The sequence below is a fragment of the Lepisosteus oculatus genome, chromosome 21 (assembly GCF_040954835.1).
Source record: "Lepisosteus oculatus isolate fLepOcu1 chromosome 21, fLepOcu1.hap2, whole genome shotgun sequence".
NCBI lineage: Eukaryota > Metazoa > Chordata > Actinopteri > Semionotiformes > Lepisosteidae > Lepisosteus > Lepisosteus oculatus.
The window spans coordinates 12019500-12045524 of NC_090716.1; the positions used below are offsets into that span (position 1 = coordinate 12019500).

The 26025-nt window shown below is 37.0% G+C and overlaps 2 protein-coding genes across 8 annotated transcripts; one reads left to right on the forward strand and one right to left on the reverse strand.

Annotated features, from left to right (window-relative positions):
- Positions 1-1124: 1124 nt before the first annotated feature.
- Positions 1125-7879, reverse strand: LOC102691251 (cytosolic 5'-nucleotidase 1A). Of its 4 annotated transcripts, none has more exons than XM_015338035.2 (8): positions 7798-7879; positions 7176-7239; positions 6793-6854; positions 5894-6052; positions 5068-5197; positions 4419-4541; positions 3369-3544; positions 1125-3039 (listed from the first exon to the last, which is right to left on the reverse strand). In XM_015338035.2, the coding sequence occupies exons 3-8, from the start codon at positions 6835-6837 to the stop codon at positions 2767-2769; spliced, it is 906 nt and encodes a 301-aa protein (XP_015193521.1). In that variant the 5' UTR covers positions 6838-6854; positions 7176-7239; positions 7798-7879; the 3' UTR covers positions 1125-2766. The 4 variants fall into 4 exon arrangements, with proteins under 4 accessions (XP_015193521.1, XP_015193522.1, XP_015193519.1 ...); XM_015338036.2 differs by lacking the exon at positions 7798-7879 and adding an exon at positions 7373-7751; XM_015338033.2 differs by lacking the exon at positions 7798-7879 and adding an exon at positions 7325-7751.
- Positions 7880-9070: 1191 nt separating this feature from the next.
- On the forward strand, positions 9071-22669 carry syt8 (synaptotagmin VIII). Of its 4 annotated transcripts, XM_015338058.2 has the most exons (10): positions 9072-9278; positions 15152-15360; positions 17227-17380; positions 17595-17767; positions 18608-18703; positions 19025-19192; positions 20298-20465; positions 20925-21042; positions 21389-21522; positions 21690-22669. In XM_015338058.2, the coding sequence occupies exons 3-10, from the start codon at positions 17251-17253 to the stop codon at positions 21927-21929; spliced, it is 1227 nt and encodes a 408-aa protein (XP_015193544.1). In that variant the 5' UTR covers positions 9072-9278; positions 15152-15360; positions 17227-17250; the 3' UTR covers positions 21930-22669. The 4 variants fall into 4 exon arrangements, with proteins under 4 accessions (XP_069037819.1, XP_015193544.1, XP_069037820.1 ...); XM_069181718.1 differs by lacking the exon at positions 15152-15360 and having other exon boundaries at positions 9071-9278; XM_069181719.1 differs by lacking the exon at positions 17227-17380.
- The last annotated feature ends 3356 nt before the right edge of the window (positions 22670-26025 follow it).

A 26025-nucleotide genomic window follows, 5' to 3' on the forward strand; every position in this document is an offset into this window, starting at 1 on the left:
AACGGTCCTACCCCCACCCCTGACACACACATGCATTATTAACCACGGGAAATTTCCATCTCATTTCATGAGTGCTTGTTTAAACCTAGGATAAATGGTCATACTTTAGTGTTGAAGCTGCAAAATTACACATCATAAAAAGATAACATAAAAATATATGAAACTTTTAATTGTTTTCAATGTGTATCAGTATATTCGGACATGACTGGATTTGTACTATATTAGAAATGAACTTTATATAATATAATTCCACCACCCAGATGATGCAAATGCAGGCATAGTGCGCCAGTACACTCACTGCACATTAGCGAACAGTGAGGAGGAGAACACAGTGATGGAGGCCATTAGTAGCAAGGCCAGTGGGAAATGGATAATACCTCTCCGCTTTATCTGTGTTCAAGAAATTCCCTGGGATTTTTAATGACAACAGAGATTTAGGTTTTACATCTCATCCAGAGGACAGTGCCTTTTTACAGTATGGTGTCCCCATCACTACACTGGGGCATTAAGACCCACACAGACTGCAGGTTGAGTGCCCCCTACTGGCCCCACTAACACCTCTGCCAGCAGCCATCTTAACTTTCCCAGGAGGTCTCCCATAGGTTTGCATAAACAAGGTTAACCATATTTAGTGCGTTGAGTTTTGTTACATTGTTTGCATCAATGGATGCCAATACATATGGCTGTTTTTGGTAAAAGAAGTGTACTACTGAGCCTAAATTATTTAGGTTTTTGTCTAAATACAGTCTTATCATGTCTTAAGAACTGCATGGACAGTTTTTAGGGGAGATATTCAGGAAGGAAGACCTTCTCCAAAGTCACCTGCTGCCTCTTCTATATAAATAACAGATATCAGACTCTCCTTCCCAGAATTCCCTGCTCAGCCACCCTCTACCAACTAAATGTTCATCAACAATCTTGCTCTGTAGGGATACCTAGCCTCCTCATTCACAGAACTGTTTTCATCCCTGTATCGAAGGGAATTAAAGCTAAAGTAAGCTGTAGTATTCACAATGCATAACTCCACAGGGTCTGTATATCTCTCCTGAAATATCAGTTAAATAAAAGCCATTTCCCTAAATACTTAATCACATGTAAAAAACACAGAAGTGTGACTCCAGACCTTTCAGTCCTCATCTGACTGTTTTATTAGTTTTTTTTCAGCAGAACTAAATCATATGATTGTTTAGAAATGCAATTTTGCAATTTGTTTTAGCTGTGTCATACTCTGTTGAATCTACAAATTTGCATGGATTATGTAACTTATCATTATGAACAAAAATAGGAAGAAAAATGTAACATTTCAAGTAATATTTCTATTGACATTGACAAGCTTGAGGACCATTTTTTCATGTGTATATTTATGAATATATTTATTATATAAATGAATGTATTTATTCACTGAAATAAGAATGACTTATATTATGCACATTTCAGCACTCCAACTAAAAACCATCGAACATAGTAATAATGTCAATAGTATTTCATTTTTTGTACGTTTGTGAAAACTGAACTGGACAAAGTATTTTTATTGAAACCGTAAAAGTAGTGATTATTGTGGAGGTGGAAGAGATTCAAAATTGAGAATGAAACAAAAAGCAGTAAGCTTGGAAACACTAACATCGCAGGATGGTAATCCTGGTAACAGTTTTTCGTAACAGGCACCAGATAATAATAAAAAATAAAATTACACCTCTAGTGTGAAAGCAAATCTGTAAAAACAATGCAAGGAAATATCAGCATAAAAACCTTTTTACAAGTCTTCTATGATCAGGCTATAGTAAGGTGTCATTTTCTGGAATATGTACAAATAATATAAAACCACAGAAAATACCAATATACATAATTAATGACAAACTGTGTTCTCCATTGGCAGCTAACTGCAACCAGGATTCTAAGCCATAGTAAGGAATGAAACTGATAAAACATTATATTGTTTTCATCTGCAGGTGTGAGTGAGATGCTGGACCCAGAAGCAATAATATGAAAAAAAAAATTCACAATAGTTTAAATCACTATTTATATACAGAATTGGGATAATTTAATCCCTGTTCAATGTCTTCAATCTGAAAGGCTTTGGCTTTATGTATTATGGATTGTGCACTTGCAGTCGGAGGCATCTCAGAAAATTCCAAAACATCTTATATAATATTTCTCCTTTGCTTTGGCTCCAGTTAGAATGAAAGACTGTACAAAACCCAGTAAAATGACACTCCACATTGGCACTTTGTTGTGAGGTAACATGCAAATTGTTTAACAATGAGTTCTTTGTGTAGATAACATCTTCCAAAGTTAAGGAATTACAGTGTGTTAACATGAATAACTTACAAAAACACAATATTTACCTTCAAAAAGCAGTCTGCAGTATTCAGAGTTTTCAAGGCATGACATTTATAATATGGACTTAATGATAATAAGATCTTGGAAACTTGGGAGAAATTTAGTACTTCTAAAGAAATACTTTGAAATTCACTTTGTGAATAGATTTTAAAAACAAACAGCAGCTACAGTTTTTTTTTATCAAAACAAGCTGAATATATTTCAGTTCATCCCATGCCATAATCATATTATCCGTGATCATATAATCATTTAAGCATGCACAGCTCCAAGAGAAGCAAGTGTGTTATATTTTAACCCTTAGTCCCATTTGGTGCTCATTGTTAGGAAGCTGGTGCCCGTGTTTCTGACTCTAGAAAGGATGCGAATGAGAGGCTGCAGTCAGGTGTTCAACCTACTCATCTGTAGCTTAATAATACAAGAAAACCATCAGAAATCTTCTTGGTCTTTCTGCAAGCTCTGCAGACCAGGAGAATAAAGTATGTGAGGCTGAATTTGGGCCAGAATAGGTCCTTCTGGGGCTCCAACCAGGAAAAAAGCTTCATCCACCTCCAGTCCCCAGCCGCGAAGTGACTGTATTACCTTGGAGCTCACTTCCTTATTGCTCCGGGCTGTCATCAAATAGGTACATAAGGGGCTGCTGTCTCGGCCAAACTTCCTTCTCATCTCCCCAATTAGTCCTGCAAACTCTTTCATTGCCCCCTGAAAAAAATAACAGTATAAAACGGTATAAAAATAACAGTGTTTCATCTCCAGCAGCAATAACAATTCAATGTTATCGATAATACTGTCAAATCTGCTGTACCCTGCATTAGGACTTCTTCTCCCTTATCCTGATTTATCAAGACAGTTATAAACCACTTATCAGAAAAAAAATCAATTAGGGAAACTTTTAAAGTATGACTACTCCTGAAAAATTAAAAGAAGCATTGCTGGGCGAAAATCCGATTGTAGAAAAGCTACAAAACCCTTGATAATATAACATAACGCCTTTAAGTCGATCTTACATATTATAATGAGTACTTCTGTACCTTTGCTGCAGTTGCATTCTGAAGCTCCTTCTTGGAGTCCACAGGTTCAGCGAGCTCTCCTCCCCTCAGCCCGAGCTCTGCGCTGTTTGAGAGCACATCGTCCCCAGTGAAGAGGATCCTCAGCTGGTCTGTGGGTGCCTGGGCATCCTGCCTGAACAGGAGAGCTGCTGGAATTCCTGAAGTATACACGACAATGCAGAAAAGTGGAACTTCTGTTTTGTCTACAATTATGATATACAGTACAAGCATTCTGTAGAGTTAAAGAGTGCTAACATTCTTTTATCCATGACAAACATGTATTTTCTATATCTGGAATCAGTTTAGAAGGCAGTTAGGTCGAATGTTGCTCTCTTACCTTTCTTTAGTTCTCATATCTCTATTAACTTAAGACTTGCTGCCCACAATCTCGATGTTGTAGGAAGTGTTTCCACATGTTATAATAGCAGAAAACAAGTGAAATATTTGATTAAATTGTTGATTCTTATAAAATTGTGTTGTATTTCCTGATTGTCAATGATGTTGAAGATGTTTCACCATAGTTTATTCACACACTCTTTTTAAATCACATGGTAATTGAATATAACTCAACTAAATACCGTGAATCAAACAAGACATTAATGATGTTAAAATGTATCCACAACATTTTACTTTAAACATAACTGACCATGAAACAGTCATTCCATGAATGATATAGCTGGATAAAATATTATCAGTGGCTATTTCACACAAAGAATGTGAAGGAAAATAATTAGAACCCAAGTATAGTAAAGCAGTTGTGCAAAATTGCAATAAAGGAACTGGGTACATTGGGTAATGAAACATTTTATAGAGAGTCTGTATTCCTTTACATTATAACATTATAATTTATAAAGATTGACACTTTTTATCATAACACTTTCCATATGAAGATGGATGGAGAGATAGAAACATCATGTGCTTGATTTCACGTGATATAAGACAGCATTTTTCGTCACAAGATACACAACTTTGGTATATGCTTTTTTTTTGCATTAGGTACAGCTACCCGTCACCCTGAGCAGGTGGACATACCTTTCTTCAGAGTCTTGCAAACATTGGTCTTATCTGTTGACAGGAACAACTTCACATTGTTTGACTGCAGGTGGTCTACAAAATCATCATTACGGAAAAAGCAAAATCTGCTGATGTCCAAACCTGGAAGAGAATAATCACATATCAGCCTTTAACAGGCAGAAAGAACAGACCTGGAATCTATACCTAAATTAGGTAATGGCTGTGGCTGGCTTAAAAAAAGCTACAGTAATAAGTTCTTTTTCTTCCACATTCTAAAGACATGCCATCTATGTTAATCAGTGTCATTAAATCATCTCTGTGTACTTGTGTGTGTATCATACACAAAGCAGGTTTCTTGTTCAGGGTGTTGGTCATCCTGTCTGGTACCATGTTCTTCCGAGATCGTCCCAGTAAGGATCGTGTGAACTCTAAGTGGCTTTCTGATAATGGACAGATGATAAATCTCAGTCAATTTATTTATCTGACAGTTTTGTCCAAGAGGACACTGCAAGGTATGTATCTCTCTACAGAGCCTGAATGTGCAGAATTCAAATGTAGTGCTGTGAAGTCATGCTAAACCAGCTGCTGAATCTTCCCAGAAATGGGCCTGCGAAATTGATATTCTTGTCTTTAACTAGGTGACCAAGTGAGTATATGTCTCACTTACCATAATGCTTTGCACTGTTGACTAGCTGCGTGCGGATTTGGGGTCTGTTATCAGATACAAGGATCACATCAAATAAATGTGTTTCATCAGGATTTTTCTCCAGCAGTTTCCTGTTAACCATCTCAGCTGCCTTCACAAGACAGATGAGTCAGAGTCAAGACACACTGCCTCACGGACCATTTGTACTGTATATTCCTGAGACTGATTCAACCACTGGATTTCTTTTCTTAATTTAAGCTTTTAGCATTTCTTAATTTATTTGCATCTATTTTAGTTTCAGTTAGCAGTTATCAAAATCCTGGGCAACATTTACAAAGATTAAATTTATTCTATCTTGGGTATCACATCATATAACAAAGCAAAGCAGTCCAATAGATCAGCAAATTAGATTTATTGAAAGTGCATTTTTTTCTATACACTTTCCATTTATTTTTCGTAGTACATCTTACCAGATAATAATATTTTATATCTAAATTACACTTGAGGAAATCAATGCAAACTATTTTACCATCCTTAAAATGAAGCTAAAGTGCCTGAATGCAGTATTAATTTATTTGTCCTAAAAGGTACATGTACATTTAGCATAACAATACTGGTATTACTGTAAATAGGACCACACTGACTTCCAGTACTGATTTTGAGCAAGTTCTATTCTAAAAAGCAGGACAATAACAAAATAATTTCAAATATTAATATTTCATTATGATGATTGACAAGTTTCTACTGTGTTTCCTGTAGAAATTGTCATGACACACAAAAATTTTCACTTCCTACAGCTGAAGATTTTCTGCTTTAGACGACAAGAGAGACAAACACAGTGCTCTACCTTGATAAAGGGGAAGGCAGTGCCTGGCTTCAGCAGTTCAGTCCCGAGCTGCTTTTCAGTCTCTCTCTTGCTCTCCTCTGCACTGAGCTTTTGTTCCTCTTCCAGGTTAAAGATCGCGTCTGATGAGACTGCAATCACGATTGCTCGATTGTAGTCTTTCTGCAGGTAGACAAAATCTTCAAAATATGACTGCACATCAAGAAGCCAGATCAATCTGTGGCTTTGAATATTTTAATACCCATAGCAAATACAGAGTGGTATCTCAATAGAGCCTAATCCCACTCTCCACGGTGATACAGCTTTTTGTATTTCAGAGATACCCTGGGAGTAGGTTATTTCTTCACACATGACTGAAAGAAAAGAGATACTGACACATCTAGTCTATTTTATCCTCAGCCCCCATGCACAACATCTAAATTAAAATTAATTCCCTCCTTTAAAAACCTACTCCTTTTTTTTGCCTAAAAATGCAACACTATATACACTATGTAAGTGTATATATCTGTGTAAACACAAATCAAATCTGAATCCAGTTTCAAGACTGCTAAAAGTCTACTTTGTATCACTCTTTAAGAAACTGGTTAATTCAGTGTCACCACTGCTGTGATTCTAGTATAAACTACAGTACCTCTGAATTAAGACTCATTACGACCTGAAATAATGTTTATTATTAAAATTAGTATAACTGCTAAAATTAAGAGGCTTATGAAATTAATTATTTTTAAATATTTGGAAGAAAGTACAAACTTAGTTTTTAAGCTCTACATTCCAGTTACTTATGGATGTGGTAATGGTCTAAGATCATTTTTTTTGTGTATATCACTTTGTACTGTCATAAACATTAGTCTCTATTGGTTACAACCATTAATGCGTTACATAAACTGATTAAACAATCTTACCTGTTTTACATTAATGTTCACAATGGTATTCTCACTCTGTTCCATCTTTCAGCTTTTCCCCACTGAAAACAAATTATATTAATGTAAAGATTAGTTTAAACTGTTTTATTGTATTATTTGTGTGTACTTTAATTTACAATACTTACTGTACATTTCTGGTGTTAAAATGCAAAACACTGAAAATACAGTATTTGGTTGGTGAGGTTACACCCTTAACATATTCAACATTAGAAAACGTTTCTTAATAGGGGCTTTAACACAGTTTATCCGTTTCTAGACCAGATGAACAGTTGAGAGCAATCACATTTTAAGACCAAATAACGGATATAAAAATGATATTTTATTATTCAAAACGAAGTTGTTATAATTCATGTCCAAATTACCTTAAAGCCGGAAGCACCCTTTTAAGAACCAATGCGCCGATGCACGCTTTCAAACTGTCAACAACTGAAATAAAAGAAATTAGTTTTTAAAGCGCTGCAACACATCACTGTGAAGAATAGTTGTTCTCTTTCATTTGGCTTTTTCTTACGTTTGTGCGCATCTTGTATTTCCTTCTGTACCAAGACATAACACACACCTGATTAACATCAAAAACCACATTCACATACGACACTTTGTAGTTTCTGGGTCAGAAAACAAGGGCATGAGATTATCTGAACAGCTCACTGCAAGTCAGCATCTTGAGCGAAAAGTCATATCAGAATACACCATAAATGATATTCGGGAATATAAAGCACTGCCGATAGTGATCGGTATTTGGAACAGAAGTTGTATTTTTGAATGAGGTTTTCGCACATGCAACACTCGAATACGCATGCGCGGAAGTCTGCAGGCTCTGTTGTCTTTTTTGACCCCTCTACACGTGCATTGTATTAAGATGAATATTTAGATTCGCCAATCTTGTGAAATTTTAAGAATGATATGCATCTCCTAATTTGAAGGTTACGGATATCTTCAGCTTGTTTACACTGGATAAAATCGACAAGAACAAAACAGATTAACCTTCGTGCGGTAACTGCCGTTGGTGTCTGCGTCCGCTGACATTAATTCTTTGTGTGGGACGGCTGACTTGCACAGCAATGGCTGTGCTTAAACCTTGTTATGTGCTGCCACCGAGGGGCCATGAGTCGCAATCGTTCTTTTTTCACTGATTTTCTTCGGTAAAATACTTCCAAGTAATGTTGCTACACGATTTCATTTTCTGCTCTAATTATGAAAGGAAATACTTCTGTTTCTCATCCCAGTGCGCTCTTAAATTATGCTTTCATTTGTACATGCAGTATGTGGAAGATGCTTCTGTGCAGGGTTACATTGTGCATTAAATGTTTTTAACGTCTTTGACACGTTATTCTATGAGTGAGCTGTGAATAAAGATTGCAGACACATTAAGATGTTACCCCCTTAATGTCCTCTGGATTTCTTTAACATTTATTCTGTTGAAGTCCATTGGGTTGACTTTATCAATGCCCTTGAGGACTTTAAAAGATTTGAAATAAGTCCCCTTGTAGTCAAAACGAAAACCCACAAAATTCAGGTCATTTACTGTACAATGCAAAAGGTTGTTTCAAAGTTTGTTTTCCCTGTGTCACAGGCCGAGTTATAGAGTGTAAGTTTCTTCCTGTCAAAATGTCAGTGGGGTTTAGCTTGTAACTATATTATAAAAAGCAGCATGCCCTCTAACCTTGCGGGATGTTGTGTGATAAGACAAATGATTCATGCACTTCAGCACTGAGGCTTGTGAAAGGAGTAGTTTTCTTTGTAGTCTGACTTTGTGTACCTTCATGTTTGATTAGTGACCACACCCCATGACAATGAGGTTGTAAGTTCTACATGGGTGCAGAAATGTTGATATTGAATTATTCAAGAATGTGTGGAAAAACATGAAGGTGGGCCTCATGTAGTAAACTTTTATTTTTCAAGCATGATTATACTTTGTTGTTATAGCATTAAAGTTAGCAGAACACCAGGGCAGATCTTCCTGGCACAAAAAATAAGTGCAGAAGAAATGTAGTATCCCTCAAACCTTCATTCGGTATATAGGCACTATAGAGTTGTGTAACATCTGTAAGATACAGTCATGTCTAGGTCTGTGCAGCTCTGGTTGTGAAGATTTGCTTTGACACTGTACTCAAAGCAATGTGTAAGCAGACCATTCCTGCCAGACCAGTCGAGTGAGGTGGAGCTCCCTCCTAACATTCCGATGGAGGCTGGTCGTGTACGGGATGTTTGCTGATGAATATTTAAGGTGAGGTGTGGCTAGGACTGTTCTGTTACACTTGTGCAATATAAGGGTTTCTTGAGTTGACAACCTTGTTTGGTGCCCGTTAAGCCTTGGTAACAATTCACAATGTTTATTGTGAAGGAGACAAGAGAAGCTTTGAAGCACAGAGAGATAGCCTGAAACCATCATTCATGAGCTAATTTGTTTCAGGGAGGCATCTTGGCCTCAGTCTGCAACACTTGTGTTATTCTTCAGAAGCTAGGTAAGAAACTTAAGTGATCTTTTTTAATTAATTCACTTTGTTTTAAGAGCCAAGAGCTCCCACCTTTTGTCTTGTTGCCAAAGGGTTGTGGGCATGTGAAGCAATCTACTCAGCCACGTTGCTGAAGCTGATACCCTGGCTACTTTCAAGAAAAGTATGGATGAGATTCTTGGAGCCATTAACTGCTAAGGACCAAACAGACTAGATGGGTTGAATTGCTTCTTCTTGTTTGTAAAGTGTCTCATGTTCTTTCTACAGCACCTCTCCCTAGGCTAAGTAGCCAAGAAAGCTGTCTCTGTTTATTGGTTTTTGAGTTTATGGTGTTGGCTTTCACTATTAGATCATTTGAAATATTTGTAGTTGTGAGCACTTAGGAAATGTATTATCTGGTTCTTGAAAATGTATAATTAGACTGGTTTAACATCACTTGTTTGAAAAAAGAAAACTGCAGTATGTGGGATAGCTGATGTACTAAAGTGTGTATTCAGAGGCATTTAAATCAGAGAACAAACAAGTAATTTTGTTTGCATTTAAAGTCTTTGTTTTCCACACATTTTTTCCAAGCCACAGTAGTACAATTCTAAAACAAATACCGCCAAACACTATTTGAACATTGTATGCAAACAAATAAACAAACATTTTAATTTAGTACTTCTAATAACTAAATGCAGTTGGAATATTTCAACATAATATCTCATCATTATTATGATTTATGATGTCTGTGAAGATGTAATTTCATACACTGTCTGTACAGTAGCTTTAATTTTTCTGACTTCATAGAACCAAAGTTTGGCATTTAATGCTTTAAAAACGGTATAAATAACATTAATGACTCAAGAAAGAAAAAAAGAAATATATTTTACAGTCAAGATAATTTTTACTAAAAAAGGTGCTTTAACTTACATCTTTGAAAACAGCTCACATCATGTCAAGACCATGGATGTATAAGTCACAAGGTCTCATGACAGCACATCCTCTGGTTTTCTGAATGAGATATTAAAATGTAATTATAATAAAGTACATTTGTACACGAATCCATATCTTTTAAAATGACATAGTTTTCCACCTGTTGTCACCTTGATTGTGTCTGTATCTGATGTTAATAAAAGAACAAGCAAATGTTTCACAGCAGAAAGTTTTGCAGGGGCTGCTGCTATTTAAAATGAAATCTGAAACGTATGTCAGGTTATTATTATCCGAATGCTTTGTTTCCTCGGCCTCCAAAGAATAAGTGTGTGTTCATAACTGAGAATGGTTGTACAGTTGCCAAACAGAGACAATAGAATGTAACTTAACTCTTCTTAATTTTTCTTATAATTGTTCTCTGTGTGGCTGAATTGTTAAGAGTATATAGTCAAGCATTTGAGATGAATGTCTAAAATGGGTGAACATTTAATAAAAATAACTTCTGCTGTCAATTCAGAAAACGTTGGGCATTTAAGTTTGGGGAAACTTGAGATATTCTTTTTCTAACAATACAAGTGGTAAATAACTGAATGTGTTTCTGGAATTAGTTTTCTTCCTATTTGTGGCAAAACTGGCTTCTGCTGCCCCTGTAATAAAGGGAAATATTTACATACAGGAGGTGAAATGCAGTCCACTTCATGTTTTGAGACAAGTCAGTTTTTTTGGAGTAGGTGGTCGGGTATGTATACATTTTGCATTTAAAATTTGAAAGCTAATTTGGTTTATGTTTGTCTTGGTAATGAGAATCAGGTTTTTAAAAATGGCTTCTGGTCATGTCTGCAGAGCTGTGGCAGAAGAGTTGTGTGTGCTCAAGGTGTCTGAAGTGAATTTAAGATCAGGTTCGGAAATGCTTACAATATGCAATGACTTATTATACATTTGACTACAGATTCCAAAATAGGATGTAATATAACACCAAACATATGTGGGTGTGTTTTTAAATATCTCTAAAATGGTAATTTGTACTATATGCTCAGAAAACTACTTCCCCTGCTAAAATGATTGACTTTATGGAGATAACGACAGCCTGGCTAATCTGTTTTGGTAAGGACAACTTCCTTTCAATGCAATAAATTCGACTCGGACCTCAAAACAACTTTGCAGGATTTTTTTTTTATTCTCTATAGATCGGATATACTCGACGGCTGAATTTTGGGGGTTTCATGGTTGAGCGGGCCTCTAGTGGTCAAGATTGTAAGCACAGAATGATGTTGTGCGGAATTACAGTGCTACAAGATGCGCTTGAAGTGAACGCAGACTTGCTCAGAATGCAATGTGGACTCGTGCTTTAGGTCAGAGCAAGACTGTGTTCCGCCAGAAATATTCAGTATTTGCGGTGGAGTCCGAGGTCAGTCTGAATACAGTGTTACCACTAAGGTCTCTTGACCGTATTTAATTTATTTGTAATAACGTACAGAAGTACACAAGGTTGAAAAAGATTTGTTCTCGTTATTAGGGATGCTGTAGAACATAAATCAAAGATTACTGTATTTTAGAGGCTTTGTCTGGTAGATCTGACTTAGTTATTCTGCAGGCAATCGTCAGAAACGCTCCTCTGGTTCTGGAGCACAGGAATTAGAAATCTAATGTGAAAACTAATTTAGAAACCAAATATGTAAAATGTGACGTGAAATGTCTATCCTTCAGTTACAGAATGGCAATTAATTCCTTTTTATTTATTTGCGCATCTGGGATGTGGTTGATTTCTAAACTAAACTGTGAACCCCAAAACTGTGAAAACACAAAATAAATTAAGAACAAATTAGACTATAAAAACATATCTGCTGCTTGTACTGTTGACCCCTAAGAGTGAAGGTGTGTAGGACTTGCATTATGCTTATGAAGGTGCTTTAATGTGAAATCTGGCAGGGATATTACACTGTTTACACTGTTTTCAAGTGTGTCCACCCAAGAACTCCAGATGAAACAACTAGAAGGCATTTACACTTGTCATTGCAATAAAAACCTAAAGTAGGCCCTCCTTCTTTCTCATTATAGTGAAACAGACTACACCTTACATTATACTATTATGGAAAACTTTATCAACTGTAGGAATTACTGAGCAAACTAAAGGTACTCTAGGTTTATCATTTTAAACACAACAGCACTGCCTCTCTTTCATGTCCTCAATGCAGGGCACTAGAAGACTGTGGAAAAAAAAACAGATTTGGTGATTTTGCAGTTTGTTTTATATACAGTATGTAGCTTTATATTTGTAGCATTTCTGGTTCTCTGCTGAAGTTACTTATTTGACAGTTTCTGTACTGTGCAGTCACCAGTGTGACGATATCTAGGACTCATTATCTGTAACTAGAAAATATCTATAACTAAGAAATTATGCCTTAGAACCAATGAAAAGTACAGTTAATTGCAGGAACCTTCCTCCATGTTCTTGTAAAGTTCCTATTCCCTTTGTGAAGCATTTAGAATGATGTGTTCCTGCCCCTTGTTGTCATTTTTTACTTTAAACACTTAAAAATTAAACCTTTAGTACTATTTGGGGTTCAGCATACCTGTGTTGGAAGACTCACTTAATCTGTTTCATATCTCCTTCACACATATTTCTCTCACAATACTGGCCAGGAGCATTTGTCTCCTCTGCCTAGTGGCCACATTTGTCTAATATGTTGTGACCTCTTGCCTACAAGTGACACTTCTTGTGTTCAGAGAACACAGGTATATTACACATACATGTAAAACACAATTGTCTGTGGGCTAGATGACTCACAGCAGTGAGTGCAATAATAGGTGCAATCTGCATGTTTTATTTAAACAAGGAATAGTAGAAATAGAATTCAAATATGAAAGGTAGACTGAGAGCCTCTTGTAGCACTTAGCATTTTAATATTGTTTTTCCAGTTACCTCATTTTGGAGATGGTACAAACAGCTATGTAGTTGCCATAAAACCTGTTTGTTAGACTAGCTCTTTTGACCTGCAGGTGTTGTTATCTTCAAAATATAAATATAAGACCAGAATTTCAATGGGTAAAAACATTGTCGTGAAACATAAATGCAAACTGTACAACTGTACAAAGCTGTCATTATATTTGACTTAACCTTGCCTAGTTAGTGAAGCTGTTGGTTAAAGGACTGCCCTTTGTGGTTTCTGAAGTGGGGCAAAGGTGGTCACTGAATGAAGTTTCATACAGAAGTTTGGGAGGAGGTCAAAATCTAATCTCACCCAATACCGTTTATATACTGTATGTATAAATATTGTATAATAAATATGTATAAAGGCAAGTTATCCCAATGAAGTTCATTTTTTCAATCACTACTCTTCTCCTCCTTAAGTAGGCAACATTAACTAGATCTGTACCACACTGGGGGGATATTTCTTTTTAACTGTTTTTAAAAGGTCTTAAGAAAACTAACTAATATCAAATGCATCCTAGAGAAAATGAAGTTAATAAACCAGAGGAAACCATTTTCCCCAGCTTTGTCATTGCCTCAGTGAATTCTATCACCACAGAAATGGACGTCTGAATAAAACTAACTGCAAAGATGGTCTGGTATTGTTTTGGAAGATTGTGTGATTCTAAAGACACAAATACATTTGTACCTAAGTGGGGAAATAGAGAACCTAACAGAACAGAGTGTGTGCTGCGTCAATCAAGTTATGTTTAAATAATTTAATTTAAATTTAAAAAAAAAGAAAAAAAAGATAAATGTTGTACCAAGGAAATATTGGTGTATGTTTCAATGGATCAAAATGGCCAGGATAAGGATTACCTGTAAAGCAACCAGAAGAAATCAAGCAGTAAGTGAAGCTAAGCTAGATGAGGACAGTTCTGAAAAGTTCTGAAAAGAATTGTGGGATAGTCTGAAAATGGACGTTACGAGTGGAGAATGTGTCTATACTCTGTATATGTAAAACATTACATAAACAATTCAAAAACTAAAGACATTCTGTCCTTTTCAATGGAACATACTCTCCCCCAGATTTGCTAAATCAAAGAATGACATAAGAATGTAAATTTAATGAAGGGGTGTGTGGTGCATGTTTTATCAGTCTTTTTTTTAAATGGGTGGGTTTCTGTGCTTCATTGTCTTGTGAGTCTATGATGAGAGTGACAGGTTTATACTCAAGAAAAAAATAATTGTCCGAGGGACAAAGGTAGGGCTGTGATATACATGCTCATGATAGACCATATGGACACAGTGGGCTCTATAGTCAAGAAATCAAGTAGTATTTGTGGCAAAAACATCTCAAAGTTGAGAGCAATTTTCCTATTGGATTAAAAAAGATGTAATAGGGCTGCTTCAGATCTCTAGAAGTTGTTGCTTCTTTCTAAATCGCAGACAATGCCTACAATATTGTGCTGCTCATACAGTAACTGGAAGTTGTGTGTATGTGATGAAATAAATTGCAGGTTTTACACGTTACTGTTTACGTTTTTCTTTCATTGTGGTTTGAAATGCACTCATCAATGTCGATTCTTTCTAACCCCAGGATATAAAAATAATGTTGCAGTTCCCCTGTAAATTATTTAAAATCCTATTTTCTCAGAACAGAATTTCTCAGTGTTTGTTTTTCTCCCATGTCTGCCTGGCCTTCCTGGCTTTTTATTCTCTTTATTTTTTCTTCTGTGTAATGTGCTTTTATGTGTAATATGTATATTACTTTGAGCTAATTGCTTATAAAAAGATTTTAGTGTGGATTGCATCCTCCTTCTCACAAGAGCTAGATGTCATTGCTATTCTGGTGATTCAGTATAGATGTACAGTACAGTGTGCATATCTCAGATAAGGGAGTCATGACATGACAGGGGTTATAAAAAGCAACAATAGTAATTATTTTAGAAGCATATCAGCTTTACACGACTGAAAAGAGATTTAAGTCACTACTGTGAAGCCACTGTGTGCAGTTGTAAAGTCCCATTAGCACAGTGCAGTTTGTTTTCCACAGATTTCAAGAAGTTTCATTGTGCTGAAGTATGGGCTGCATTGCCAGCCACTTACCAGCTCCTCACAAGAGGAAATCACTTCCTTCCTTGTTGCCTGATCCCTGTGATGTAGAAGTCCGCCGAACAATATAGAGGCCAGCTGGGTCCCGAGACCCAGTAAGATATACTGCCGGCCTTCTGCGCTCCTCTACATTAGTCTGTTTTTGAACAAGTAAGTGAATGTTTCAAATTATTAGGATTAATCAGTGGCCAGATGTAAATGTGTGGGGAAATGAATATAGTTTTATTAATTTTGTATACAGTAGATGTGGTATGACCTGTCATTACTGTACAATTGGTGGACTTGATGAACTTCTTAATTTCATTGAATGTTTTAGTTTTGCCAGACCTGCACATTCGTCTACTGAACTGACCTCTATAGAGTTTCATTTTTCTCTTTCGAGCCACATGGTGATACCAGCGTATTTTTACAAATTACTTTTATTTTCGTACCACTGAAGATGGAAACTTTTTGTTCCTGTGTCTCAAGTATAATGTGTTGTAAGGTCCTATATATTGTTTCACATACCTGTAGGTACAGTAGTGGATAAATGTATGAAGTATGAATTATTTTGTTTGGTTGGATGGTGGTTTTGTCAGGTAAATCTGAATTTAATTTCAGCTAAGCTTTTATATAGTGTGTGTGCATAAAGATTTGAATCAATTGGTACATACAGTATTTTATATGATGCCAGTTCCCGTCTTGTCCTGAAACACTGAAGTCCTGGATGACTGGGGCTTGACTAGAATTGCTAGAAGTGTAAAGGACATTTTGAAAAGCAATGACTAATCTGGATTTCCAATATCATGGATAAATACAGTACAGAAGCAGTACACACAATAAATAGGGTTTTGGAATGCCCATTTTGCTACTTAATTATAGTAAAAGTGGAAGGACATTTTGCATTCATTTGTATGTAGCAGTGAGAGAAGGAAAAGTATTGAAGTTTGACACACACCCTGTTTAAACAGCCAACAAGCACAGCTGGCAGCTCTCCATGTTGTTGTTTATCCTTGGAGGGGACAAAGCTTCCTGTCAGTGTCAATTCTCTTTGACGGCAACAGTGTTTGAAAGTAAATACTGCAAATAAAATCCCACTACAGGAGCTGTTGCTGTGAAAGTGGGGAGTTTAAGCGCATTTTTGCTTCTGGGCTCTTGCCGAGAATTCAGCTGTGCCACATTTCTTTACCACAGTTGTAAAAAGTAGTTCTAGTTGTATTGTTGTATTTAGCATTCTTTACATTTGGGAGAAAAGGTTTTATCAGCATGTACTGTATCGGTTTCAGAAATTTCAGCAAGAGTTAGAGAACACCTACAGGTATATTGATAAGAGGTTAAAATGTGCTTTGATTAATAATCACTATAACTAGAAAGCATTTATTATCCAAAGGAATTCCAAACAGCATCGTACACATGAGGGAACACACTTCAGAAGTGGTAGTTTGTGTCACAACAAGACATGGCTATAGAAATCTTAATCCACGAGAATTTATTTATTACATTCATAGCTAAGCAGTGAATTGATTCTAACCATTAGAGTGTTAGTGGACTGTAATTGAATTTACTGTAGTATAATTAGAAACACCCATTAGAGATCAATGAAATTGTTTCTGGTAGAACTTATCTGATATTTTTGTCTTGTTTGTTATTTTTACAATATTTTGTATTGTTAACTGATTCAGTTCCCACTGGATTTTGCTTTACTTTTTCTGACTGAATCTTGCTGTTCCAATACTCTCAGCCTTTTACGGCTTTGTGACTGTTTTTAAGGAGGCCACATTCATAATGTAAGTTATAAAATGTATTGTACTGGTGAGATTATACCCCTGTTAGAATATTAAAAATCAACAGATCCACCATAAATGCTTACAGAACAAGCATTGATGAAAACTTTCCATTTCTTTTCCAGGGATTCTCAGTCTCAGTGGGCACTCTCAGGCCTTAAGGACCTCTAAAATCTCAAAATAATTTTGACTGGGATGGAGCTCAAAATAACTGTAACTGTAAAGGTTTAATCCCAGCGTTGTTTTCTTTCAGGTGTTGTCGTTAAGAGCAGAAATCATGGTTCCGGAAACTGCCTTGTCTAAAAACCAAACTAACACTCATACCACTGTAACACCCTCCATAGCTTTTAACACAACCACTACTGCTGCCCCTGACATCATTACCCAGTGGCTCAACAAGATCCCATGTAAGTAGTGCACTGCCTCTGCCCGTCCTGCCATCTGTGCCTCCCCTAGTCCTGCAGGATCCCTCTGTGTTCCAGTACAGTCTCGAGTTATTTCTGTCATCCCATTGGATTCTTTTGAAAAGGGGCAGAGAAAAGAAAACATATGGAAAGTGGGTCTTTTATAATGTTTTCACTTACCCCTATGTTTATATTTTTATATGTTTTTTTTTTACAGTGCCGAGATGGGCCATTTATGCAATAGCAGCACTGATTGCTCTCGTCTTTGTGATCTGCCTCCTGTGCATTTGCGTAAAGTGCTGCTGCAGAGGGAAGAGGAGGAAGAGGAAGAAGGAGAAGGACGAGCAGATCAGCTTGAAGAGTGTCAGCGGAGCCACCACAGCCGCACTGGTGAGATCAGTGCAGCGCTTCAGCCCCCGCCCTCGGGCCTGTCAAGAACCGGCTGAGGGAGATCCCTGGTTGAGAAATGACTGGCTAGTTGTGTTAGATGTGCTGAATGGCCTCCTCTTTCTTGCGTTCTGACCAGGGCTGTGTGCTGTTGAACAGAGTGTGGTGTCTCTCCACTCTTTCAGTGTGACCTTTACTACTGCTCTGCTCTAACTGCACAGCTTTACTGTGGGTCAAGCCCCTGCTGCCTCCTTGGCTTTTAAGCAGCGATGACAGGTTCCTTTTTGTCTCCCTATGCATTGATGTCAGCGTATTGATGGAAGATGCGATGTTTGGGGTAGCTCTCTCGGGCTGAGCAGCAGTCTGAATAAATACGGCTACCATTTGTTTCCCAGTTGTGTTTTGGAAACATCCCACTTTTTGGAATATTCACAATGTGATTATACTGTAGATGCAAATATCTTATGATGCCAGTGTAAGAACCAAAAAAATATCTGCACTACAGTACATTTAATGTACTGACCCTTAATATATAGAGCGTTTTTAAGAACTGTTGGGACAGAATGTTTAAATGATGCCCTTTACACATACAGATTGCAGTGATGTTGATCTCTATGTATCTTTTTGGAGTCCTTCAGGCTGTTGGGAAAAGGTGTGGGAGCCTTCATCAGGGACTTTGTTTCTATGGTGCTATGTTAAAGTGTCTGTTGGAATGGGCAGCTGATATAGACTATGGTTTTCAGTGTCTTGAGAAAATACATTGCTGCTTACTAGCTGTTGCAAAGATGTTAAATTCCTGCAGTTACTTCCCAGATTTTAAATGACAAATTGTGTGACTTGCAGGTGCAGCCGGATGTGGATGATATAGACTACGGTTCAGCAGAAAAACCAAAGGGAAGACTGCTGTATTCTCTGGAATACAATACACAGAGCACAGAGGTAGCTTTCCCTTTTAAAACTACATACTGTATATCACTGTAATTATTATATTGTTACTATTAATTACCACCTACATTTTAATTTTTATTCATATAGTAGTATATTTGACAATTCCTCAGTATTGATGCTGAAAATTCACATACCAACACCTCATAACCCATAACGGTCTACACAAATATTTGAAATGCCAAAGGTCCAAAATGAAAAATAAAAAAAATCAAACCGATTGCCACGAATTTACAGTTTAGTGGCAGGAAAGGCTATCTGGACTCATACAGGCTTACAGCTATGCTTGATGTGTGCATCTCTCTTGGTGCTCAGCTCACTGTAGGTGTGAAGGAGGCAGCAGAGCTAAAAGCCATGGACCTTGGTGGTACGTCTGACCCCTATGTCAAACTCTACCTGCTTCCCAATAAGTCAAAGGTATACGAGACCAAAGTGTTCAGGAAAACTCTCAACCCGGTCTTCAACGAGCAGTTCAAATTCCAGGTAAGAGCCACGTAGTGTTCTCACAGGTATTCATGCCCCAGATAAGGAAATCGTCATTTTTTCACAAAACGATTTGATCTAAATCCACTGCATTATTTTTCCGAACGGTTGGCCCGGCGGTGCAGTGGTTAGCAGGGTTTCCTCGCAACGCTGGGGTCCTGGGTTAAATTCCTGGGGTGCTGTCCGCGTGACATTTTACTTTCAGGTCAGGTTTCCTCCCACAGTCCAGGGACACACAGTAATAGAAGGTGAACTGGCTCCTGGGGGCGCTGGCCCTGGTGTGAGCGTGTTCATGTCTGTGTATGAGTGCCCTGTGACAGGCTGGCGTCACGTCCAAGGAGTATCCTGCCATGTGGCTGTTGCTTGCCTGGCTTGTTTCAGTTCCCTTGCGACCCTGTACCCTGTACCTGTACCAGATTAGAAAATGGGTGGGTGTTTGAAAAACAGGAGTCTGCTTCCCCAACAAAAGGAGAGAAATAATTAACTTGCTTACAGGGAGTCTTAAATTCAAATTCTGAAAGACTTATTTAAATATTAATTTAATTACTTATTTAGTGAATCATAATTTGGCTCTGTTGCCATATTAAAAATGTTTTTATTTTAATTTTTAAAATCTTATTTAAAACAGAAAATAGAAGCATGTATCACGTTTAATGAAAGGCTTTATTTATGTAAAACCTGTAAGGTGGAGCCCAGAAATGATCAAATTCAGGTGAAAAGGATTAATCAAAAGAGAAGAATTTCATGAAGAATCTGAGCAAATCACAAGTGTAGCTGAAACCAAGAAAATGTACTTAAAAGAAAATATATATTTTTTCCCGTAAATGATTACGCTGTATTGTTATGATAAATACGATGCCACTAACAATACTTATATTTTTTGTTTACTAGAGTACTAATAGATAAAACTGATATGAGATTTTTCACTCCATGTATCCTGCTCAATTACAATCCTGTTAGCTGATCTTGTCTATGTAAAGTATTTACCATAATGTCAAACAATTTTTTTTTGGAAATGGCTTTACATTTTATTTTCTATTACACTAGATAGTCTTTATAAAATAAAAGTAATTAATCTATCCCTATTTCTGTTGGTGGAATTCAGGTACCTCATTCTGAGCTCAATGAATCGACGCTGGTAATGCAAGTTTACGACTTCAACAGATTTTCGAAACATGACATCATTGGGGAGCTGAGACTGCAACTCAGCACTGTTGACTGGAATCATGTGATTGAAGAATGGAAAGACTTAAATGAGGCATCCAAATTTGAGGTAGAAACATTCAGTCCTTGAAACATTTATTTCTTTGTACTTCGGTATAATAAAATAAAAATAATTATTTTTTTTCCTCCCATAAGTGTTTAATAACAGTAACAACCAAGGTTATGCACTGCAGTAATAATTGTCAGCGCCTGAGCTGGAGGATATGAATAAGAAGTGAAATGTTCTTTGCTTGTTTGCAGCTGTGGGACTTGGTGATAAGGGACCTCTTGTTTACACAAGTAGCCCCTAGTTAACACAGTATTCTACAATTCTGGAGTTTTCTTGTAAACTGCAAATGTAAGAAAGTATGCAGGAAAATAATAAATTTCATTAAAAAGTTCCTTGACTTATCTTGCTAAAAATGGATGAGATACTTCCTGAAAAAAACCTTACAATTTTCTGCATGTATTTTATAATACTGTACAGAGAACGTTGTGCACCTAATCATTTCTTTGAATTGTATTACAGCAAGAAAACCTTGGCGATATCTGCTTCTCTTTGCGCTATGTTCCTACTTCCAGCAAACTGACCGTTATCATTCTGGAGGCTAAGAACCTGAAAAAAATGGACACAGGAGGTTTATCAGGTGAATCTAATCAAACTATTGGAAGAGCAGTTTAAGATACACTTGGACATTACTTAACTCTAAGAACATACAGTAAATTACTGGTTGATACGTTAACAGTTATAGATAAATAAGAACGTACACCCCTTTCTTTGGAATTAATTTATCTTAGAGCTCATTTGAAAATCAAGGTGTCAAGTTTGTTTAAGGTAGAACAATTCTGAAACACTTCTTTAAGCTGTCAAGCCTTCTGTACCTTTGTCTTCACGTACTGTAGATATCTACGCATCTAGAAAGATCAAGCTAATCTTAGAAAACGGACTTTTTGGAAAACGGCATGTTGTCTAACTTTTTGTTTCCTTTTAAGATCCCTATGTTAAGGTGCAGTTAATTTTGGACAAGAAGAAGTGGAAGAAAAAGAAAACAACACTGAAAAAGCAAACATTAAACCCATACTTCAATGAATCTTTCACCTTTGAAGTGTCATTTAATCAAATACAAGTAAGATTCACAGCAGTCTGTCTTTACGCTGTATTTAATACTTCATCAATGGTACAAACCCATGTGCTGCAATTACTATACTTGTGCTGTACGTGTTGGTAATACTGAGATGCTTAAAATGCATTTTTTAAAAACATTCCAGTGAAAGAATCATATTTCTTTTCCAGAAAGTTCAGTTGGTGATCTCTGTGTGGGACCATGACAAGATGACTAAAAATGAAGCAATTGGCAAGATTTTCCTAGGCTGCGATGCCACAGGAAACCAGCTTCGCCACTGGGCAGACATGCTGTCTAACCCTCGGAGACCAGTAGCCCAGTGGCACTCCTTGCAGTCCGCAGAGCAAGTTGATTCTACCTTGGCATTGAAGCACACCTTGAAAATACCATTTGCAAACAAAAACTTTTAAAGACGGTAGTAGTTCAGGTGGGGAGCTGCGTCAGCATGCGTAGGCTGCAAAGGAACAAGTAATAGGTTTATTCCATGCTGAAAAAAAGAAGAAAGAGAACACACTTTTAAAGACTTGTAGTATATTCAATGGTTTAAGCACATTGTGCCATAACAGATGTCTGTAGGTTTCACTTATATTATTGCTGTCAACATTACGGCAAAGAAGCACATGTTACAAACAAAATAATATACAGTCTGTCTGTCAGCAAGGTGCACAACTGATTCAAGAGAGCACTTGTCCTGTAATGTGCTCTTAATTTATCTTAACTTTACCAAAGGTGACTGACAGAAGGATTCCTATGTTGCTATCATAAATGAACACTTTTAATCTTAAGTTCCTTATTAGTTTTTTAGTTCCGTTCATAATATACTTTTTAATTTAAATTCAAACTGTAGTTTGTGTTATGTGTACACACCCTTAACTTTCTTCAGTATAGAACATTTCAAGGTGAGATAAAACCCAGTACTTGACTAAACAGAGGTATAGAGAATCTTTAAAAATATTCACTTTGTTGGATGGTAATTTCTGTTTGCAATGTCAATAGTACACATACTGTATGGAAAGGCACTTGCACTATTACACTAAGAGGGTGTCAGGGGTAATTATGTTGAATGCAAAGGTTAATATATTTCATATTCATTTGCCATCGATTGTAGATTCTCACAACAGAGCCTGTTAATAAAATCTATGCAACAAAATTCTAAAGTCTGAGAAGAATAACTAGAAACACAAATGATAGTGCGAGACAGCTATAAAATGCAGTAAGAGATACAATTATTTTTATTAAAAAATACAGATAGAGCACATCAATACTGGTTTCCTGAACTCCTGAATTCTTTATGACAGAGTTTCTGCTAATCAAAGCAACATATTTTATAGACTTTATTTTCAGTTTTTATGAAGCATCAGAGCACATCAGAGAGGTAGAGAGTTCAATGGTGCTTTTTCTCCCATTAGCGCAGGGCAGAATTCCTTCATCCTTGGTTTTGTGAATCGCGGCTCACGCCTTGAGAATGCCCGAGGGAGGAGGAAGTGGCATCTTGCTGATTAGAGTGCTTTGAAGAGGTTTTCGTGTAAGAGGTGGATGGTCACGAAGTGATGATTGAGGTCACAAAAGGTGAAAGAGAAGACAACATTTCTACAAATGCGAAGTTGGCTCTGTAAAGGATCAGAAATTCATTTCAGCCCATCTGAATTGTTGTTTTTTTTAGAAGGCAAGTGATCCAAACATTCCAGTTGTTCCATTCCATCAAAATATACCGGATATGGGGGACAGATCCAGCACTGCTGGGGGAAATACTTGTAACCTCCACAAAAAAGGAGGAAAAGTGTTGAGTCCTTAACAGATCCATAGCAGAACCTTTAAAATACTTTAAATCAGCGACATTAAGTGTTTTGAATGTTCCAGACTAATTTGGAGTCAATTGTGTAACTGCTTGAAGACAAGGTTATTGAAATAGTGCCGAGGCAGTGTTAGGAAAAGTCTTCTCGTGCTGTGTCCTCAACATCGAAAATTGGACCAATTTTGTCGTTTTCCCTTGCCTAATACGGTTATCTATCAAAAAGGCAAAAATTAAAAGTTTCAAAAATCACTTTCTACATGCTAATCTGTCCCATTGTTGACATTTAAATCCATACAAATTGATAGGTCATGTCCAATTGATAACTTTAGCCATACTTCAATGATCAGAGTAGTCCTAACCTGTAAGCACCATATTACACATAAAAAAATCATACTGAAATATTAACACAAATCCTCAGCAGATACCTTTAAAACTTTTTAAAACTGCTGTGTTATATGCTTTGAAGATTTTTGACTATTTTGGTGTTATTAATGTAACAATGCAGTAAACTTTTTGTTTTGTTGTTTTCCTGACAATGAACAGTTCCCAAATTTTTTTTGTTTTTATGTTTTTAAAACAAACTTTATATATGTTAATATCTCTCATTTTTTTCTTTTGAAACCAAACAACATGCTAATTTTGAACACCATTTTAGTAGAAATTAATCATTAAAGAGGAAAAAAATAATGAATTTAGGCATAGAAGTCACAATGTTGAAACAACCGGCCAAACCTAACACTTGGATTTTTAATGGTAGTGTGCAATGATAATCTGAACCATGAGCTTTCATCCACTACCTCAGAGAGAAAATCCATCACTCAGTCAGGCTTCTGTGACTGCAAAGATGCAACCTTTATGAAGTGAGTCATCCTGTCAGGCCTGCAGCTGCTCTGATCTTCAGAACACTCTGTTCACCCACACTGACCTGGAAAATGACAAGGAACCTGCTGCTTGTCCTTGTCAGAAACATCTGTCTGCCCAGCAGCAGCCTGCTGAATTCCAGTGGAGTGGGAGAGGAGTAGCCTTAGGATCAGGAGGCCACAGCGGAGTTGCATATTTTAAATGTAATGGTTGATAAATTTGCATTTGATATACAACACCTTTTAAAATATAAACATTTGAGTCCAGGCTCCAGGCTATAACTGCTCAAAGACGTTTTGAAGAAAAATAGGAGCAGTCATGAAATATGTTAGGGAAAAGAATAAGACAGCACGGGGTGTTGGAGTAATCCTGGAATTTGTTTTCAAGTCCTTATTTTCAGGTCTCAAGATCCACATGGGCCCATACCACAGTGTCGAGCAGAGACCAGTCTAGACATCACACTCGCTTCGTTTACAAATCCATCCATTCGATAACCACTCCTCCCATTCAGTCCTAGTGGGAGCCAGAGCCTGACAAGCAATGGGCAGGATACACCCTGGACAGGACATCAGTCCATCGCAGGGCACACACAGACACAGGCACACTCACTCCGGGGCCAGTGAGCCCATCAGCACGTTTTTACTCTGTGGGAGTTAACTGGAGAAGAAGGGTAATATTTTCACAGTTACAAAAGATGGGAATAAACATTTGGAGTGGATACAATAAGTCCAAGCAGGGAGACTTTTTAAATTAGTGAATAATTTCAATGCAAATAAAAAAAGAACACTACACGGCTATCTCTTTTGTTTTCTAGTTTAAAATATAGATGGGCTGAAGTCTTCATGTTTAGGAGGTCACTAGGTACTGGCTTAGTTGTATGTCGGTGATTCCAGAATGCAGTTCACCTACTGCAGATGGTAATAAAAAATACTCCTTTCTTCATTTGTGAGAGGAGATCGGTTTTCTGACATTCTCTTCACATGTAGGTCTCTATACTCAAGCATGGACACACAATTTCTATGTTCTGAGGTCCTAGATCTATGAATGAGCAGCAAATGCTCACACAGTATCATCCTTTAACCGTATTAGGAAATAATTCTCACTCAACCTGAATTTCTCTCAGCAAATCTGTGAAGTGCCATCTAACTCGTTTCCCCCTGGAACCTTTCCTTTCACGACTCGCGTCTCAAGTGTCTGTTTTCTCAGCTTTAGGATCTTGGAGACGAATGCTCTTCAAAAGGAGCCAGACAATGCCCCGATGAAAAGGTACTCTGCTGATGTCTTGGCAACATCTACTGTGCGCCGTTTCCCTCTGAGGATGTGTAGTGGCTTGGCCAGACCTCAGACAGGACCTGACAAATGAAAGGATCCTGCGGTTCTCGCTGTCTTTTAAAATGCAAATGAAGGTGGCAGGCCCACCCACCTGCTTTGTGTAGAAGCTTGCTCCCTCCAGATTTGGACATTAGAGAGCAGCCTCGATTTTCATCAATCAGATGCCTCACATTTTTCATCAGGCCTTTTGTTCATAATTATGTCACGCTCTGATGTCTTGTTGCTGCATAGCAAATAGGTGTCTTTTTTTTTTCTTTAAATTATTTATCTGACACCCTCTCATTTCTACATTCACCATAAAACAGTGGTATCGTCATCACTAAAAATGTATAAATACAGCATAATTCTGCATAAATGAGTATCATTTTACATGATTTTGCACATTACCGTATGTGAAGGCAGAATTTCCACACCTTACAAAAAAATTGAGACTTTTCTATATTCTGTATTATTTGTAGCTTTGTATTAATATAGCTCACGCAAGTATATTGTGTTAATCTTTTATTTTTATTACACTA

Bases quoted from the DNA above. Each gene is read 5' to 3' on its own strand.
- LOC102691251 (XM_015338035.2), bottom strand. From the start codon at position 6,837: ATGGAACAGAGTGAGAATACCATTGTGAACATTAATGTAAAACAG. The intron at 4,542-5,067 runs GTAAGTGAGACA...ATTCTCTTCCAG, and splicing joins CAACAGTGCAAAGCATTATG to GTTTGGACATCAGCAGATTT. The intron at 3,545-4,418 runs GTATGTCCACCT...TGTATACTTCAG, and splicing joins TTGCAAGACTCTGAAGAAAG to GAATTCCAGCAGCTCTCCTG.
- syt8 (XM_069181718.1), top strand. From the start codon at position 17,251: ATGGTTCCGGAAACTGCCTTGTCTAAAAACCAAACTAACACTCATACC. The intron at 18,704-19,024 runs GTAGCTTTCCCT...CTTGGTGCTCAG, and splicing joins ACAATACACAGAGCACAGAG to CTCACTGTAGGTGTGAAGGA. The intron at 21,043-21,388 runs GTGAATCTAATC...TTTCCTTTTAAG, and splicing joins GGACACAGGAGGTTTATCAG to ATCCCTATGTTAAGGTGCAG.